At 36.5% G+C, this 16,464-nt stretch overlaps 1 protein-coding gene across 5 annotated transcripts in view; it reads left to right on the forward strand.

Moving 5' to 3' along the window:
• The first annotated feature begins 14,104 nt into the window (after window positions 1–14,104).
• The window catches only part of Prps (phosphoribosyl pyrophosphate synthetase), a 38,270-nt gene continuing 35,910 nt past the window's right edge, over window positions 14,105–16,464 (forward strand). For 3 of the 5 annotated variants that reach the window (XM_067114754.1, XM_067114474.1, XM_067114670.1), the window contains exon 1: window positions 14,105–14,385. In XM_067114754.1, the coding sequence (XP_066970855.1) occupies window positions 14,153–14,385 (233 nt within the window). In that variant the 5' untranslated portion in view covers window positions 14,105–14,152. The remainder of the gene's footprint in view (window positions 14,386–16,464) is intronic. The other 2 variants (XM_067114376.1, XM_067114570.1) reach the window with 2 other exon arrangements.

The following is a 16,464-nucleotide window of genomic DNA, read 5'->3' on the forward strand; positions in this document are numbered from 1 at the left end:
TGGTAAAATTGACCATTATGAATAATGAGATTGCTGAAGAGACAAAATTGTGAATAATAAGTATAATAAGCAGGATTTTTTTTTTTCATTCAGTCTTCCTAGGCTTATTTATATCATGTAATGTGTATTAGACGTATGTACAATGGTACAGTCTGGAATAATTAAGAGCAAAATAATTGGATGATTGATAACGAAATATAAAATTTCATATCGAACAATTTAGGTTTGTTGTTTCTCTCAGTTTGAAATAATAATAATAATAATAATAATAATAATAATAATAATAATAATAATAATAATAATAATAATAATAACAATAATAATGTTATTATTATTATTATTATTATTATTATTATTATTATTATTATTATTATAATCTGAAAGTGGCACGAGTCACTAAAATGGTGTGTATATATACATACATACATATATATATATATATATATATATATATATATATATATATATATATATATATATATATATATATACACGAGATATATATATATATATATACATATATATATATATATATATATATATATATATATATATATATATATATATATATATATATATATATATATATATTACACCATTGTGATTTCCTCACCAATAATAATAATAATAATAATAATAATAATAATAATAATAATAATAATACCGCCTAAATGCTTTACTACCAATGCTTCCCAATAATAACTGAAGATTAAAAAATATTTCGAGTTACTTTGCAGCTTTCTTGAATTGATAGTTTTTTCTCAAGCCAGTATCCATAATGTAAACAGCAAAGCATTTCTCTTCATTTCATAATCACTAAATTTTTATTTTAGTTTCCTATCGACATGAACATTTAAGTTCCTCCTCGAGTGACGTTGAGAGTATTTCCCCTTAAGTCTACAGGAACTGTAGATGTAGGTAACAGAACTTTATTGTTGATTACCAGAGTCTATGGAGACCACGGCGGTTGAAATTGTATGTGCAATTTCCGTAGAGTTTTACGAGACTTGAGAGCTGAACTCGTTTAAAGTTGGTTTACATTTTGACAGATACAGGTTTCTGTATAATATCTTCATGCCTTTTTATCAGTATATACTAAGCAGTATGGTTTAGTATATACTTTATTCGGAGAGTATGACTGAATGTCATATTTTTTCTTGCGTTTGTCTCATTCTCGCTAAATTGTTCCATCTTTCCATAATCCAAATGCGTTTTAAGGTATTTTCATTTTAAATTATCACTGATCATTCATTTAATTTTACCCAAAGATTGTGTATGATTAAATTTATTACAAACGTTCTCCTTGAAGGGTCCAGTTCATTTTTAATACGAATTGCAACATTGCATTCCGCTTATAAACTGCCGTGCAGATCGAATTATCATCTCTAATGGTAAACTGCATTGATGTTAATTTTCCCGTGACAGGCAACCGCGAATGGTATATGGCCATATGCAGCAGTATCTGCAGTCAAGCTGCTGACCGTATCATTCTCTCCTCTCTCTCTCTAAGCAGTAGGATTTGAAAACGTGTCATCTCTATATTTTGTCCACCAACAAAGTCGCCCAACATCTCTCTCTCCCGCTCAAACCAGAAAGATTTTAAAACGTATCGTCTTTATGTTTTGTCTATCAATCAAGTCCTCTCTCTCTCTCAACAGTAGGTTTTAAAAGCGTATCGTCTCTATGCTTAGACTATCAATAAAGTCCTCTCTCTCTGAGGAGGTTTTGAAAAGGTATCGTCGCTGTATTTCGTCTATCAGTAAAGTCTTCTCTCTCTCTCTCTCTCTCGTAATTTTAACTGTAGCTTGAAGGAAATATTCCAGTTAAAACTGTTGCTTGTGTTCGGCTGACTTATACAAGCACGGACTTGCTTCGTGATTCATTTACATACATAAAAAGCAGAAATCTGTTGTTGTTCCGTTATCGTATTGTCAACATTTTTTATTTTTCTTCATTTAGAAAAATCTCGTGATTTTTCGTTTATCAACGAATTTATCAAAATAAAGGCTTTGATTTTTATACGTCTATCTCTCTAGTTCGTTTCAATGCGCAGACGTCAAAGAACAATAAGTTTTTTTGGAGCTAATTTGGCTTGTTATCTAGGCGTCACCAACTCCAAGGTGCTAGTACTAAACATGGCGGAAGCTCCTTGGGACGCCGTGTTTAGTACTAGCCCCTTGGGGATCAAAGTATTATACACACCAATTTCTTCATTGTGTGGTCGACAAATCACATAAATAAACGATATCTTCGTGCGGCCGTCTACTTTACATTTTAACATACGGCGCTTAGTACTAGCACCTGGGAGCAGGCGACGCGTAGAGAACAAGCCAACGAAGCACCAGTTTTTTTTTTAACGTCCTCTTTTCCTTTCTTGAATTCTCTCATTTATGTCGATGTTATCATCCTGAGTGATGTTAGGCCTTCATAAGATGCGAATACTTATTACTTCACCAAATGGAAAAGTGTTTTCATTCCCCCGCCAAAGAATGGCGGTAATGTGGCAGACATCTTTCGAGACAGGAGCTAGCAGAAGCAATAAACGCAATTGCCTAGATGCACTTACTTTGCAGGCACTTGCTTTGTGCAGAAGTGCACGCAATCAAGTGCTGTTTAAAGATGTGTAGACGTCAACATCCCTTTAGGAGTTTAGGGGAAGGTGGTAAGATGTTTTGCCAACGCAAACTAATATCGCTCTTTTGATATCCTTGCACAAGGGCGATAACTGAAAAATTTGAACTAGTTATGAGAGATAAGAATGCGGTGTGTATGTATATACACACACATATATATATATATATATATATATATATATATATATATATATATATATATATATATAAATAGATATATGTATATATATATATAAATAGAATTTTCTACATATGATTTTCTGATTTTCTATTTTATGGTATTATGTATTAGAGGCTTCAATAATTTTTTAGGTCAAGTTATTATTATTATTATTATTATTTGAGCGCGTGGAACGGGACTACAGGTCGTTACCTTGATAATATATTAAATAAAATCTACAAATATATTAACCAGTCATTAATAGCACAGCCATGGGAAGTCGACTGGATTGAAATCTGGATTAAATTACAAATTAAATAAAATTACAAATATACATTATAAAATTAGCAATTGCAAAATTTACAGATAATAAACATGGAGAAAATAATCCTTTCACTATTGGACAGAAGACTGTGTACATTTTATACACACATGTACATATACTGTACATACATAAATATTTTATATATACTATATATACATTATATATATATATATATATATATATATATATATATATATATATATATATATATATATATATATATATATATATTTTTGAAAAGTCAGAAATAATTTCCTAATACTTGAAGCAATATACCAAAATATTCTGCAGAAGTTAATAGATAAAAAGACGCCTACTCTATATCTGCGCATTAACTCAGATGGACTTTCCATTCATGAAGTGTTTTTTTTTTTGGGGGGGAGGGGAGGAGTTTTAAATTCCAACGAAACGACCATTCTCGTACTTCATCCATTGAATAATTAAGTTTAATTCTATGGTACGACGTCTTTGCGTCTCTTCTTGGAAAGCGCAACGAGCTGTTGACCGCGAAATCTTCTGGGAACCATCAAGAATTAGACGCATATTACGGAGTGGACGAATGTTCACCTATTCACCCCAACAGCTAAACTGAAGTGTTGCCATTTTAGATGTTTTCGAGCAAAAGCTGCGTATTTTGATTGTGACTTAATGGTCAGGGGGCTTTAAATAGTTATATAATTTGATCTAGACTTATATAAATGATTTATGTTTAAACTCTTAAATTGTATTCTACGAGTACGCCGTCACTATTGATTCTTAAATAATATAATGAAGCAATAACTAGCAGCAAAACCATTATATAAAAAACAGATGGATGGTACCAAACACGTTCGATTCGTGATTCGTTGACCGTCGAACTGCGTACTGTTCGGCTCTGAATGATAAACAACATACAATAGAAGCACTAGTTGATGATTGTCCACCGGTGAGTGATCAACCGTAGACGTACATTAAATTAACAGTTTGAATTTTGAGAAACCTAATAACCTTGTACAATCCACAATAAAATGGTGAATAACTTAGATCAAGAATGGAAAGGCAAATTACCCGCCAAAGTTCTGGAAATGTTACAAAATTCACAAGGTTCTGAAGGCGGTTTATTTCTCAGTTGAAAAAAGGTGTGAGTGATAGCCTAGATCTGGTACGACTAGGGAAACAGTTCTTGGGGTAAGGAGTGTTCACATTTCCTCATATTCTTTGCAAGCAGGTACGTGCTTTTAAGAAATTCTTGTAAATACGGGCGTAATAAGGTTGTGAATATTTATATGTATACTCTAACCAAAATGACTACGAACTTGTAGTACGTGTTCGGCGATGCCGCTTTTCCCACTTTTGATTCCTAAACCCTTAAGTAAAGATGTAATGTAGGCTAGATGTGGCCAAAAACGCTGCCATATCTTCATTGTGCTAGGTCATAAACGTAAACTTGACGGTATTTTTCTGCGTCTATAACACCGAGGACGTAAAATGAGCGGAAGAATTGAGATTTAATGACGGGTAATTAACGATGTAGCCTAAGAAAGAAAATTGCCCATAAATGAAAACTTGATATCGTACATTAAACTGATTTGATAACAGGGTAAGGGTGATTTAGTTTCTAATCGCCTGAATGACATAGTGCCTATATCAAATGATACAGTGTCCGCAGGGGTGGATAGTGCCGTCAGTGCACCTTGTGCGGTGTACTGTAGGCATTAATTAAGGTTCTTTGCAGCGTGCCTTCGGCCCTCATAAAAAAATAAGAATAGCTGCAACCCCTTTTGTTTCTTTTATTGTATCTCCTTTCATATTCTCTTTTCTTCCATCTGACTTTTCACCCACACCTAACAGTTGATTCATTATGCAACTGCGAGGTTTTCCTCATGTTAAACCTTTCAGACCTTTTACTGTCAATTTCCGTTTCAGAGCTGAATGACGTCGTGGGTCCCATTGCTTGGCCTAAATTCTATAATCAATTCAAATAATACAATGCGATACAAAAAAAAAAAAATTATTGGTTTCTCAAAGACTAATAGCCTTGTCCCGGAACGGCCTGTCTCTTCTGGAAAACCCCTGGGAGGGATAAGTACTATTTTATGAACATGCTAAAGAACCCCGAACGTATTAACTGGCGTCGGATTATAAGTCAGGAAGGGAGAAGTTTGGCAACGTAGCAAATGACAGCTAAGTTCGCAGTCATTTTGGTTTTGCTTGTAATGCGATTTATTTACACCAAATTCTTACACGTAAGCAAGATTCGTCCATACATTTCCTGTAATCGAAACCATCCACATTATCACACAATATCAAGAGTCCTTACTCATCTACGCCAGGACAGTCATATCTTTAAACTTATCAAATGCCTAGACTCAAATCTCCTCCTGTCGTGTTAACTGACGCTAATGTGATGTCACGTACTATCTGATGTTTTGATCATGTTATATGCTATCAGACGTTACACTACCGTGCTAAAATTAATCCATACTGGCTCGCCACCACCACTGGGTCAGCCTCTGACACCTATGGCTCATGAAGTTCAAGGTTATGGTGAAACAGGAGTTTGTTTTCATTACAGTTCTTCCCTGACGGTGACGGTTTTCCGCTATTTTCGCAACTCCAGCGTTGTCGGTGATTTTACTTTTGTATCCCAACCGCTTTCTGCTAATGTTTCATTCATTATAACGTAACTGCGTCACCGTGTTTATCTGAAAATCCAAATGTCCAACCAGACATCGTGTGTCCTTAGTGCGCATTTCGGCCAGACGTACGATTCATGAAATTCAAATTCACGCATTTCTTTTTATTCCCTGGTTTTATTTTTTATATATATATATATAGGTATGATATATTCACCTACTTTTATGTCACTGATGTCACTGGCATTATAATTGGCTAAGAGATGTTAAACTAGGACACGGCCCAGGTTGCTAGTGGAGGTGAAGGGCCACAATTGCCGCCAATTTGTTTCATCAGAGTTTCTCGTCAAACTTGCACGGGTCTCTCAGGGCCTGTGCATAACACAGACCGGGGTTTATGTTAGAGGTTGAAAATCTCTCTCTCTCTCTCTCTCTCTCTCTCTCTCTCTCTCTCTCTCTCTCTCTCTCTCTCACACACAGCTTAATATTTAAGGCAAGATGAATAACCTATGACCACGCAGTGATACTCATTTTTCTTCTATGCAAGTCAGATCTGACGCTAATGAGGTATATGCAGTTGTGTCTCCTTTATCAAAATGTGACGCTGTTTTTATCGCCGTCATGACAACGCGTTTCCTGCTTGGCATCATACTTATGTGATTCGTCATAGACAATGAATGAAATCCTCTCTCTCTCTCTCTCTCCCTCTCCAGGAATTTTTGAAAGCGTACCGTCCCTATATTTTATCTATCATCAAACTCTCTCTCTCTCTCTCTCTCTCTCTCTCTCTCTCTCTCTCTCTCTCTCTCTCTCTCTCTCTCTCTCTCTCTCCCCGTGTAAGTTCGCTCAGACTGAAACATCCGACCAACCGTACTTCCCATGGAAGAGAGTCCATTCCTTGAATTTCGTTGACGCAGTGCCATCTTATTTTTTTTAATATAGTTTCATGGTATATTTTGTTTTGGGTATCCCCGGCTCTGACTGATATTACAGAAACATGTAATAATAATACTAACCGGACACTTTCTCTTCTCTCCTTGAAAGATCAGACGACTTATTGAATATATATTTATATTTACATTTATATTTATATATTTAAGAGTCTTTAAAGTGGTGGAAACAAATCCTAGCGACTGGAAACTGGAAGACATTGCAAGGGAACTTAATTAGGTGACTTGGCTAAGTTACAAAACACTAAAGGTATAGCACTCAAGTTGGCTGTGATTGCAATTTTCAGTATGCATAAAAAAGAAATTTAAAAATGCTTATAGTGGAACAAGCTGGTTTGGAATAAGTTTAAGGTCACAATGCCCGGCAGTGTGTGGAATTTATAAATTCCCCTCTGGTGTTTTTTTTGAAAGCTAAATGAAATTGTTTACGGCACCATGTCAGGTGAGTCTGCTGCAGGGACGTTACGTCACACCAACTGTGCTTGCCTTTCTCATGGATTTTATGATGAGGAAAGAGGTTGAAGTTGGAAGGCAAGGTTTATATTGGAGCATACAAAAAATTAAACGACTTTGAATGCGCAGGTACAAAACACCACAAAATGTAGAATGCTTCGTGGATCACGTCCCGAGAGAGATCGGCTCACAGGCTCACAATGAGTCTAAAGAAAAAGGGAAGTAATGTGAGCGAAGTTAGTACAAAAGGATGGAATAACACTAGATGGAGGAATGAATAATGTTTGAAGCTTTTGTGTCACGAACACTGACATCCAATACACTTTCTCTTGTGTTAAGATTTAGTGAAAGACTAACAAGGGTAAGTCATACAGTGGCTGAATGAGAACTGGATATCAGAGTGACTGAAGTAGCATACGAGAGACTAGTACGATCTCCGTTGTTATGCGAACATGAACTACGGTTGGACAATGAAGTTGTCTAAACGGTTTGATTACTCAAGAATAAAACTTTAAGAAGAATATTAGGAGCCGGATGGCAGGCGGTCTTAGAAATATTCTATTAGGGAAATTACGGAAGTTCCATATGATGAAAACGAAATTGAGATGGTTGGGACTTGTTCATTAAATATATATATATATATATATATATATATATATATATATATATATATATATATATATATATATATATATATAAAAACGTGTGTGTGTAATGAAATAATGAGAGAGAGAGAGAGAGAGAGAGAGAGAGAGAGAGAGAGAGAGAGCAAGCGCGCGCCTTGTTTTCTTAGAATCACCTACTCTCGGAAAAAAAAAACTGCGCGCAAAGTATTTTAGATTCTCTGCGTCTCTGGTGTGGAAATATCTCTGGTATTAACCAGTTCGAGAAAAAAATCTATTTAAAAAACGTCGGGTTTTACGGCCGAGACCCTGAACTCAAGCGTAATTCTGCGAACACATTACATACATACTTCCACACAACACACACACACACAATGGGGAAAATTGTGATTATAACGACTCTGTAAAGATGCAAATGACATGACTTCCATTCCTGAAATTGACAATCGCAAGCAAAGTCAGAATCTCAAGCTTTGCACAGCCAGAAACTGGCCGTTACTAGTTTTGGTAATGACTGCTTGATGGTTATCCATCTAACCAATACTCACAGCTACAAGTCATCGGCGCAACGAAGTTAGAAAGTGAAAGTGTATAACCCTTATAAGCGAGTTCGTTGGCTAAACCTCAGATCGGTGATCTCAAGAGTCTTATTAGGCTGACGTCAGCACTTCCCAGAAACGAAAAAATGAGAGACCTTCCTACTGTCCCGAAAGGACCCGAAAGGAAACTCGGAAAATATGTCTTCCTATATTTTTTTCAACGTAATTTCGGTTGTAAGAAATTACGAGGTTTTAGACTGAGAGGCGGAGAGAATGTTCAGCCTATATTTTCCGAGTCGCGCAGAAAGGTTTCGCCATGCAGAGAACTTAGCCAGCAGGCCTGGGTTGTGTTCGTTTCACCCTTGCAGGCAGTTCTGGAGTAAAAACCTTAAGTAACCCAATGGCCTTGACAAAATTGCCAACATGGTGAAACGATATTTGTGCCGTGGAAATAAGGTTTTACTAAGTAACATTATCCCTCCACGGCGCCATCAAAGCGAAACCCATTGAACGCATTCGAGGTGTTGGTATACCAAATGCTTGGTAGGTCGATAGACTCGCTAGTTGATAGCTGTTGCCATAACACGCAGCACTTAATCCAAACTGACGCTAAACTAACGATACATTTTCTTCCCATCACCGGCAAAGGAAACGCTAAACTCAGCTGTTGAATCAGCAAGGTACCTTAAGGGTTGAATGTAATGTGAGGTTAGCATTTTTGCAACAGAGACTACAGTGCAAGCACCTTTCCTTCTGACTTCACTTGCTTACGTTGTTGCAAAGCGCGTCGATAACATTGGTTGCTGAGTAGTAAATATTTTGTATCAGCGTATGTGCGCATATGGCTTTTTTTAAAGCTGCATTTATCGAAAAGGAAATAATCACATTAATTTGTGTAACTATTCGCATTATTTTGAAATTATATATGGGATTGTGGCTAGGGCTACGTACGTATCACGATGTGTTGCAAGTGCAATGTTGAGCATTGTGATGCCGTAAATGATATGCTTCAATCACAAATATACTGTAGTTTCCGCAGTGAATTGCAATGTTACCGACCTGATCATACAGTAGGCCTATAAAAATCTTTCGCTGGTGTCACTATCAGTACGGTAATAGTTTTTAAGTATAATTGTTCTATTTAATGGATCTAGTACTCTTATCCAGCTATCTCGTTTAATTTAATTTGTTATTCCATATTTCTACATTTAAATATTACAAAAAGTAAGCACATTCATTCTCCTTAAATCATGGAACTTCAAAATGCAGTGGGCGCTTTTCAAGACGCGCGCATGCTTCATGATGCTCATAGTTGAAGGGGGCCACTTGAACATGAGACGAAGGGGAAAAAATATTGATTGCGGAAGCATATTAAAGTCATTATTTCAAGTGGAAGTCAAGATACTTGTGTTGTCTTTAACGAGGCTTGATGGTTCTCTCTCTCTCTCTCTCTCTCTCTCTCTCTCTCTCTCTCTCTCTCTCTCTCTCTCTCTCTCTGTGATATGCGTACAAGGCTAACATGACCTAAAAACGAGTGGAAATCGTTACACAGTATTATTTATTCTTGTACCCTGCTTGAAAAGGTTTACTCTATATTCAAACTGATAACGTCATCCGGTACAGTTAAGCAATTCTGTTTACTGTAATGGCAGAAATGTTTACTTGAAATCTGTATTTCTTAGTAATTTTGGATTTTTTTTTAATGAAAGCCCCAAAAATCTTCTCAGTAGAAGCATATTGAGAAGTAGTAAAGGAAAGAGATCTTATGTTTAGATAGCTATGGTTTTTTTTAACACAACGTGTATTGAAAATATTCAATACACCTGTAAGACTGGGTGTCTTCACCAGAATACCTGGGACTTAGATGCTCTTGGGTCCCGGCTACCTGGAATGGGCTGGTCGGTCCTTAACCAGGTACTTGCGGGTTCGTACCCTCTACCGATGGAGCCTCAAAAGATTATATATCAGCTGGTGACCCCAAGACCCTTTCGAAAATATAATTGGAACCATATGAAAAAATATATATATATATATAATATATATATATATATATATATATATATATATATATATATATATATATATATATATATATATATATATATATATATATATATATATATATGTAATATATATATAAGAACGTGTTAGGCTAAATTATAATAAACTAACACACTATAAAAATGATTTGGTCTAAACAGTAATCTAATGCTCATAGCTTCATTGAGACTAAGGACTATGAATGAAATCAAGTGATGATTGTTTCACATTCTTATTCACTACGTCGAGATATTCTTAACGCTTTCAGAATAATCTGTGCTGCCTGTAAACGAAGCTAAACGTTTTAAGTCTAATAATGTTATCAACTTCTGGTCTTCCGTAAGAATTCTAGAATGCGTACAACCAAATAACTTGTTTCTTTAACCCGACAGTAAAAAATGTTGCTAAACACACATTTATCGGTTACGCTGTGTTGAAGCACATTTAACAACGAAATTTAGCTTCCAGTCGGGTCCACGTGTGGCCTGGGGCGCGTCGAGCAGACCAGGAGGATTATCTACCAGACTACCTTCGCAGCCACGGGGGAGCCGAAAGGGGCGTTCCCCAAGTCTACCCGCTGGTCCTATCAGTGAATCAGCAGATGATGGAAATAACCCAGCGAGCTTTTGTTAGAAGGAACAACCCAGCAAAGAAAAATGGCTTGATAATGATGGTAATTATCATTATCAGAAACAAGCACGTCCCTTCTCAGAGAACGAGGCGAAAGACCTTAGAATTTGAGGACAGTATTAAAAAGAATAAAAGAACAAAAAACAAACGAAAAAAAGTAAATATGTAGAGGTGATTATATATTCTAAAAATAATTTCTTTAATTGTTAATAAGTAAGATTCATTGGCAAAAACGGGCGCAAAACTGAAGAAAAAATCATATGATCCGCTCGAAAAAATTTTCAGGCCCAAACAAAAATTTTGACTATGAGACACACGGGCAGCCATTAAGATGTAATGGCCGAAGGGAAGTGAAGCCTTTAGGTTAACTGGATGTTATACTAGAATTCATTGGTCCCAGTCGGTAACCTAGGCCTATACAAATACCGTGCCCACACACTTTTGTATATGTCCGTTTGTTTGTTTATAAATTCCACTGTTTAGTATCATGCTATCGTCGCGCTTATAAACATAAGTGACTTTAATGTAATTTTTATTTGCCCTGAAATAAAAGGCCGTATTTGGCCTTTCCAAATTGCCACTAATAACATATAAAATTCCTTATCAATAGCATAAGGTGTTTTTCCAAAAAGCGGTTTCGGTCCATTTCATGAACCAGTCTCTGTAGCCTGAGATCGGTGGCCCGATTATAGGTCCAACAGGGAAGCGGCCTCCTAAAAATAAACTGTTTCTTGGACACTTTTCTTTTCTTTTTAAGTATGAGGTAAGCATGGCGACGTTTTATAGTTTTCAGTCGTAATTTTGCAAGAAATTTGACGATGTAGGCCTAAGTGTATTTTACTTTCGTAGTTCCAAATATTTCACAATTATGTATGTACATATATATATTACAGTGTGTGTGTAATATTATAGAGCAAAACGGAAATAATATCAACGTACAGTAAATATTACGTTTTTAAATGGCTTTCCTACTCAATCAAACTCCTCTCAAGTGTCCTAACCACTATTTTGCTTATTCCGCCAAGATTGGTCTAGAGAAAGCATTAGACAGCTCCTGAGGGGGGACGAATGAACTCAAAAGAACTGTCGTACATATTAATGGTCGTTCTGTTATTGTTCTTGGATGAAGCTAGTCTTACGCCGGCAAGGTTCTTGGCTAATCGCTCTTTCTACCTTAAACCTGTTAAAGGTGATAAATTTGTGCTACAACTGGACGAGAGAGAGAGAGAGAGAGAGAGGTTATCTGGTATGCTTTCTTATAGGTTATCCTGTATCACCATTATACATTATATATATATATATATATATATATATATATATATATATATATATATATATATATATATATATATATATATATATATATATATATATATATATATATATATATATATATATATATATATATATATATATATATATATATATATACAGCACACACACACACACATCAGCCGTGGGCAATCTATTTCATGCTTGCTCCACATGAACTATTGGATAGTATAGTAGCAGTAATAATATATAATAATAATAAAAGCTAACCTGTATGGCAAGAAACGTTGTATGTGGGTAGTATAAAGTGGTCTGCCAAATCTGAAGGATACTTGAAAATATTGCTCGTTGTTTTCGATATACATTCATGAACATTGTACCTCATGTTTTTAAAGGCTTTATCCCCCGATCACATAGTTTGGTAAACATCTTTCGCAAGCTGGTCAATACAGGAGGCGAAACTAAGGTCTATTGAAAAATAACAACCGTCACTTTCAGAGTTGGTTAAGACGTAAGACTTCGTTAAATAATGAAATGTCCTAAGGCGACGTTCAGATTAACGACGCATATTACGAAATGGCTCGTGTAATGGTTATTATAAATGCAAAAATGTCTACCCCCTCAGACAAGAAATAAGCTTGTTACATTAGCAAATATTTCGAGTCGATTCGTGTGACGTAGGCCGCGTTTAATTAGCAAATTTGATTCCGGTGACGAGTTCAAGTTTTTTTTGGTAAGATTAAGTAGGCTAAATGCCTGACAGGTCATTCCTATGAGGGGCGATAAGGTGTTGAAGAGATTATAAGGGCTGATGTTGTCTTGTGAACTCAATATACCAACAGAGATTGAGTGCAAGTATTGCAGATCTGACCACGTCGAGTTTGATTGCAGTGTATGCAAATAGACCTGATTTATCAAATACAATTTTTTTGTTTAATATAAATGACGAAACTATGTCAAAGTAAAATATGGGAGACAATAACTTACCGGACGTGGTCAAAATCTCAAACATTGTCTACTGCCAAGCATGGGAATTAATTCAGCTGTTTAAATCCGAACTCGGCTTGTTATTATATCCGCTTCAGATCTTTCCACTTCATTTACTACAATAGCTTTATTGAAAAATCTTGCAGGCATAAACGGCAGCAGTTGCGTCTGTCATGATCCTCCCTCTTTTGTTGAAAAAGCACAAAATAGTGACAGTAACAGCAGCCCCTATCACACATGCCTATCACAACCCACAACAAAAGCTCACACTGTCACTTAGTGGTACGATAACTTCCCTCAACGAGTGAAACCAAGAGAAAAGGCAACAATGCACAGAAAAAATCTACGTTATTCTGAAAATAATTCAAAGGGACTTTGAAATGATAGTATATTAATTCTGAACCAATAATGGAACGTTAGAGAAAAAAAGCAACCTACAACACATGCTTGCACTGTCACTCCTGTGTACGACAACTTTCCTCAACGATTGGACCTGAGAGAAAAGGCAACAACGAACAGAAAGTATCTACATTAGACTAAATATAATCCAAAGTAGCTTTGAAATATAAGTAGGTAAATGTCGAACCAGTAATGGAAATAAAAAAAAGAAAAGCAACGACAACAAATGCTCACAGTCACTCATTGGTACGATAACTTCCCTCAACGATAGTAACCAAGAGAAAAGTGAATAATGAATAGAAAATCAGTCCTCTTTAGATTTAATGCAATGCAAAAGGATTTAGAAACGAAAGTAGACAAATTTCGAACCATAATGGAACGTGACAAAGAGAATATGTGAAATTGGAGTACGCCATGGCAATAACGCACAAGAATTGTAAGCAAAATGCATGAAACACCTGCATGAGAGACCTGTTCGTCGGGCCTGCAGCGGACTGTCTGCTAGAAAGCCTGCCTTAGTTAGGGAATGCCCTCAACAGTGGCGGGATCTAGTGGCAGGCAGCTGGTCTCACTGGCGAATACCCCAGTCGAACTCCTCTTACCCAACCTCGTACTCGACGATCCAGCAGGAGCCAGAATGCCCAACATCAAGATCTTTTCGGGATCGTCACACCCCGACTTGGCCCAGAGGGTAGTGGACCGGCTGGGCATCGATTTGGGCAAGGTGGTCACCAAGAAATTCTCCAATCTCGAGACCTGGTGAGGAGGACACGAGGTTATTCCTTCAGGCTGTCACGGCCATATTTTAAAATGAATTTTCCGAGGAAATTCCCGAGTGCCAATGGCGTATATTTATTGATTCAAATTCCTTGATTGAGCTTCCATTTCGCCTTGCGAATTTTTTTACCCCCTTACGGTAACGTGTCACCTCGTTTCGTATGCCAGGGCGCAGAACCCATCCATTGCTTAATTTGCCGGCGGGGTCCTCGACGTGCTGGAAATGCGTCTCTTCTGCCCAGATCAATTTTAATTCGTCCCGAAGGTCCGTCTCTCTCGCTTTTAGTCGATGCGTACTTTTGGACATTTTGCTCGCGACGCGAAGTTGCTTATCGACGGTATTCTTCTCTTTACGAGTTACGATTAAATTAACGTGGTTAGAAATAAACCCAACTAAATGACAGACACTCAATTTGTTGTAGATTTTATTTACTTGCATTAGAATTCGAATAATAAATTGATTAGCGTACAATATTCCTTCATAATTCATCACTAGGCAACTGTCCAGCCAACATGGGCTAAGGGATACGGGTTGTGTTGTCAAGCCGCTTGTTGTTAGAGTTTTTTCTTTTTTCTTTTACCTTTATAGTTTGTCCTCACAGTTGGTTGCCAGGAGCCCTTGTAGTTGTATATATAGAGGATCTAATTATTTATAGACTTCCGGATATGATGCAACACGAAACTTGGGTAGAAATGAATTATATTGAATGACGTTAGATTTTAAGTAAAATCAGTTTATTGTAGGTTAGGTCGCTATAACCTATCCTCGCCGTATATCTAGAAGCCATTCTTAAGGGTTCTACGGAAGAATCTTTTATAAAATAATATTGGTTGAATTCAGAGTTGATTGTAATGGAAAAATAGCAATGTTAATATAGCCTAAGTTAAAAAAAAAGGTAGGTTCATAAGCTACCTTGGGTTTGCCTATGGATAATATGCAATGTGTACTCAATAGGTAATGAATATGTGACAGTTGATATAAGCAATTGATATAGGCACTGAATATATGACAGGTGATAATTTATGCCAGGCTACTTGATAGCTAGCCTTCATAACAGTAGCCTGGGTAGCATGTATTTGTATACAGTAAATTTATTAGGCACTTTGAAGCCTTGGTCTGCATATATTTATTTAAGCTTGACTGTGACTAGTAATTAAGGTGTAGATGTAGCCTAATAAAGTGGGTAGGTTTTATTTCAAGCTTTGACTTGAATGAAAATGCAGATTACAAAGGTCCCTTACAAGGAAATCAGCCCAGTAGGCTACAGAAAAAGTAGGCACCGTAACTGTGCAAGAAGAATATTGCAGGAAAACAAGATTGTAAAACTACGGACACCGAGGAGTTGTGTAGAGTGCCATGCACAATTTTTCTGTGAATTCATTTTCAAAATAGGCTATTTGCTACGTGGTAAACGAGTTGGCAGAATATCAAGATTCATAAGCAAATGAAAAAGTAAAAATGTATTGGTGGGAATAGCACTGACATGGTTAATGTATCTGAACAGTGGTGCTTGTGATGTATTTTCAAGAGTTGTAAATGAGTGTTAAAGCTTTGTCTAAATCGCAGGCATCTTAGCCACATACGTAATCCGAGGACTGGCGCTCTGAACCAAAAGAAATTAAAACATTCTGAGCACAGGTAGCCTACACCAAATGAACAATAATGCAGCACCTGTAGTAGTCACTATAGGGCCATTGCAGGGATTGTTGGAATCCATTCAGAGGATGGGAGGCATACAAATCTAGCATAGCATAACGGTATCTCTTGCCACCTGGAAAGGACAACAAAGCATAGAATAGCATAGCATGCGGTATCTCTTGCCACCTTGATGGCGAGTGGAAACATGAGGTGGATCATTGTTGTCAGTAGGTTTAGCTCTAACAGGGACAAGTATTATATGTGGACTCAAAACCTAGTAAGGACAGTTAACACTTTTTCCCTATACACTACTATGAATAATTGAGCTTATGTATATTGATGCATTCTAAAAATACCAAGAGGTGGTTGCAAGATTTTTAGGAGTAGGTGAGGAGCTGTGAGATATGAGGGAAGCATTGTAT

Source organism: Macrobrachium rosenbergii, chromosome 1, assembly GCF_040412425.1.
Source record: "Macrobrachium rosenbergii isolate ZJJX-2024 chromosome 1, ASM4041242v1, whole genome shotgun sequence".
Taxonomy (NCBI): domain Eukaryota; kingdom Metazoa; phylum Arthropoda; class Malacostraca; order Decapoda; family Palaemonidae; genus Macrobrachium; species Macrobrachium rosenbergii.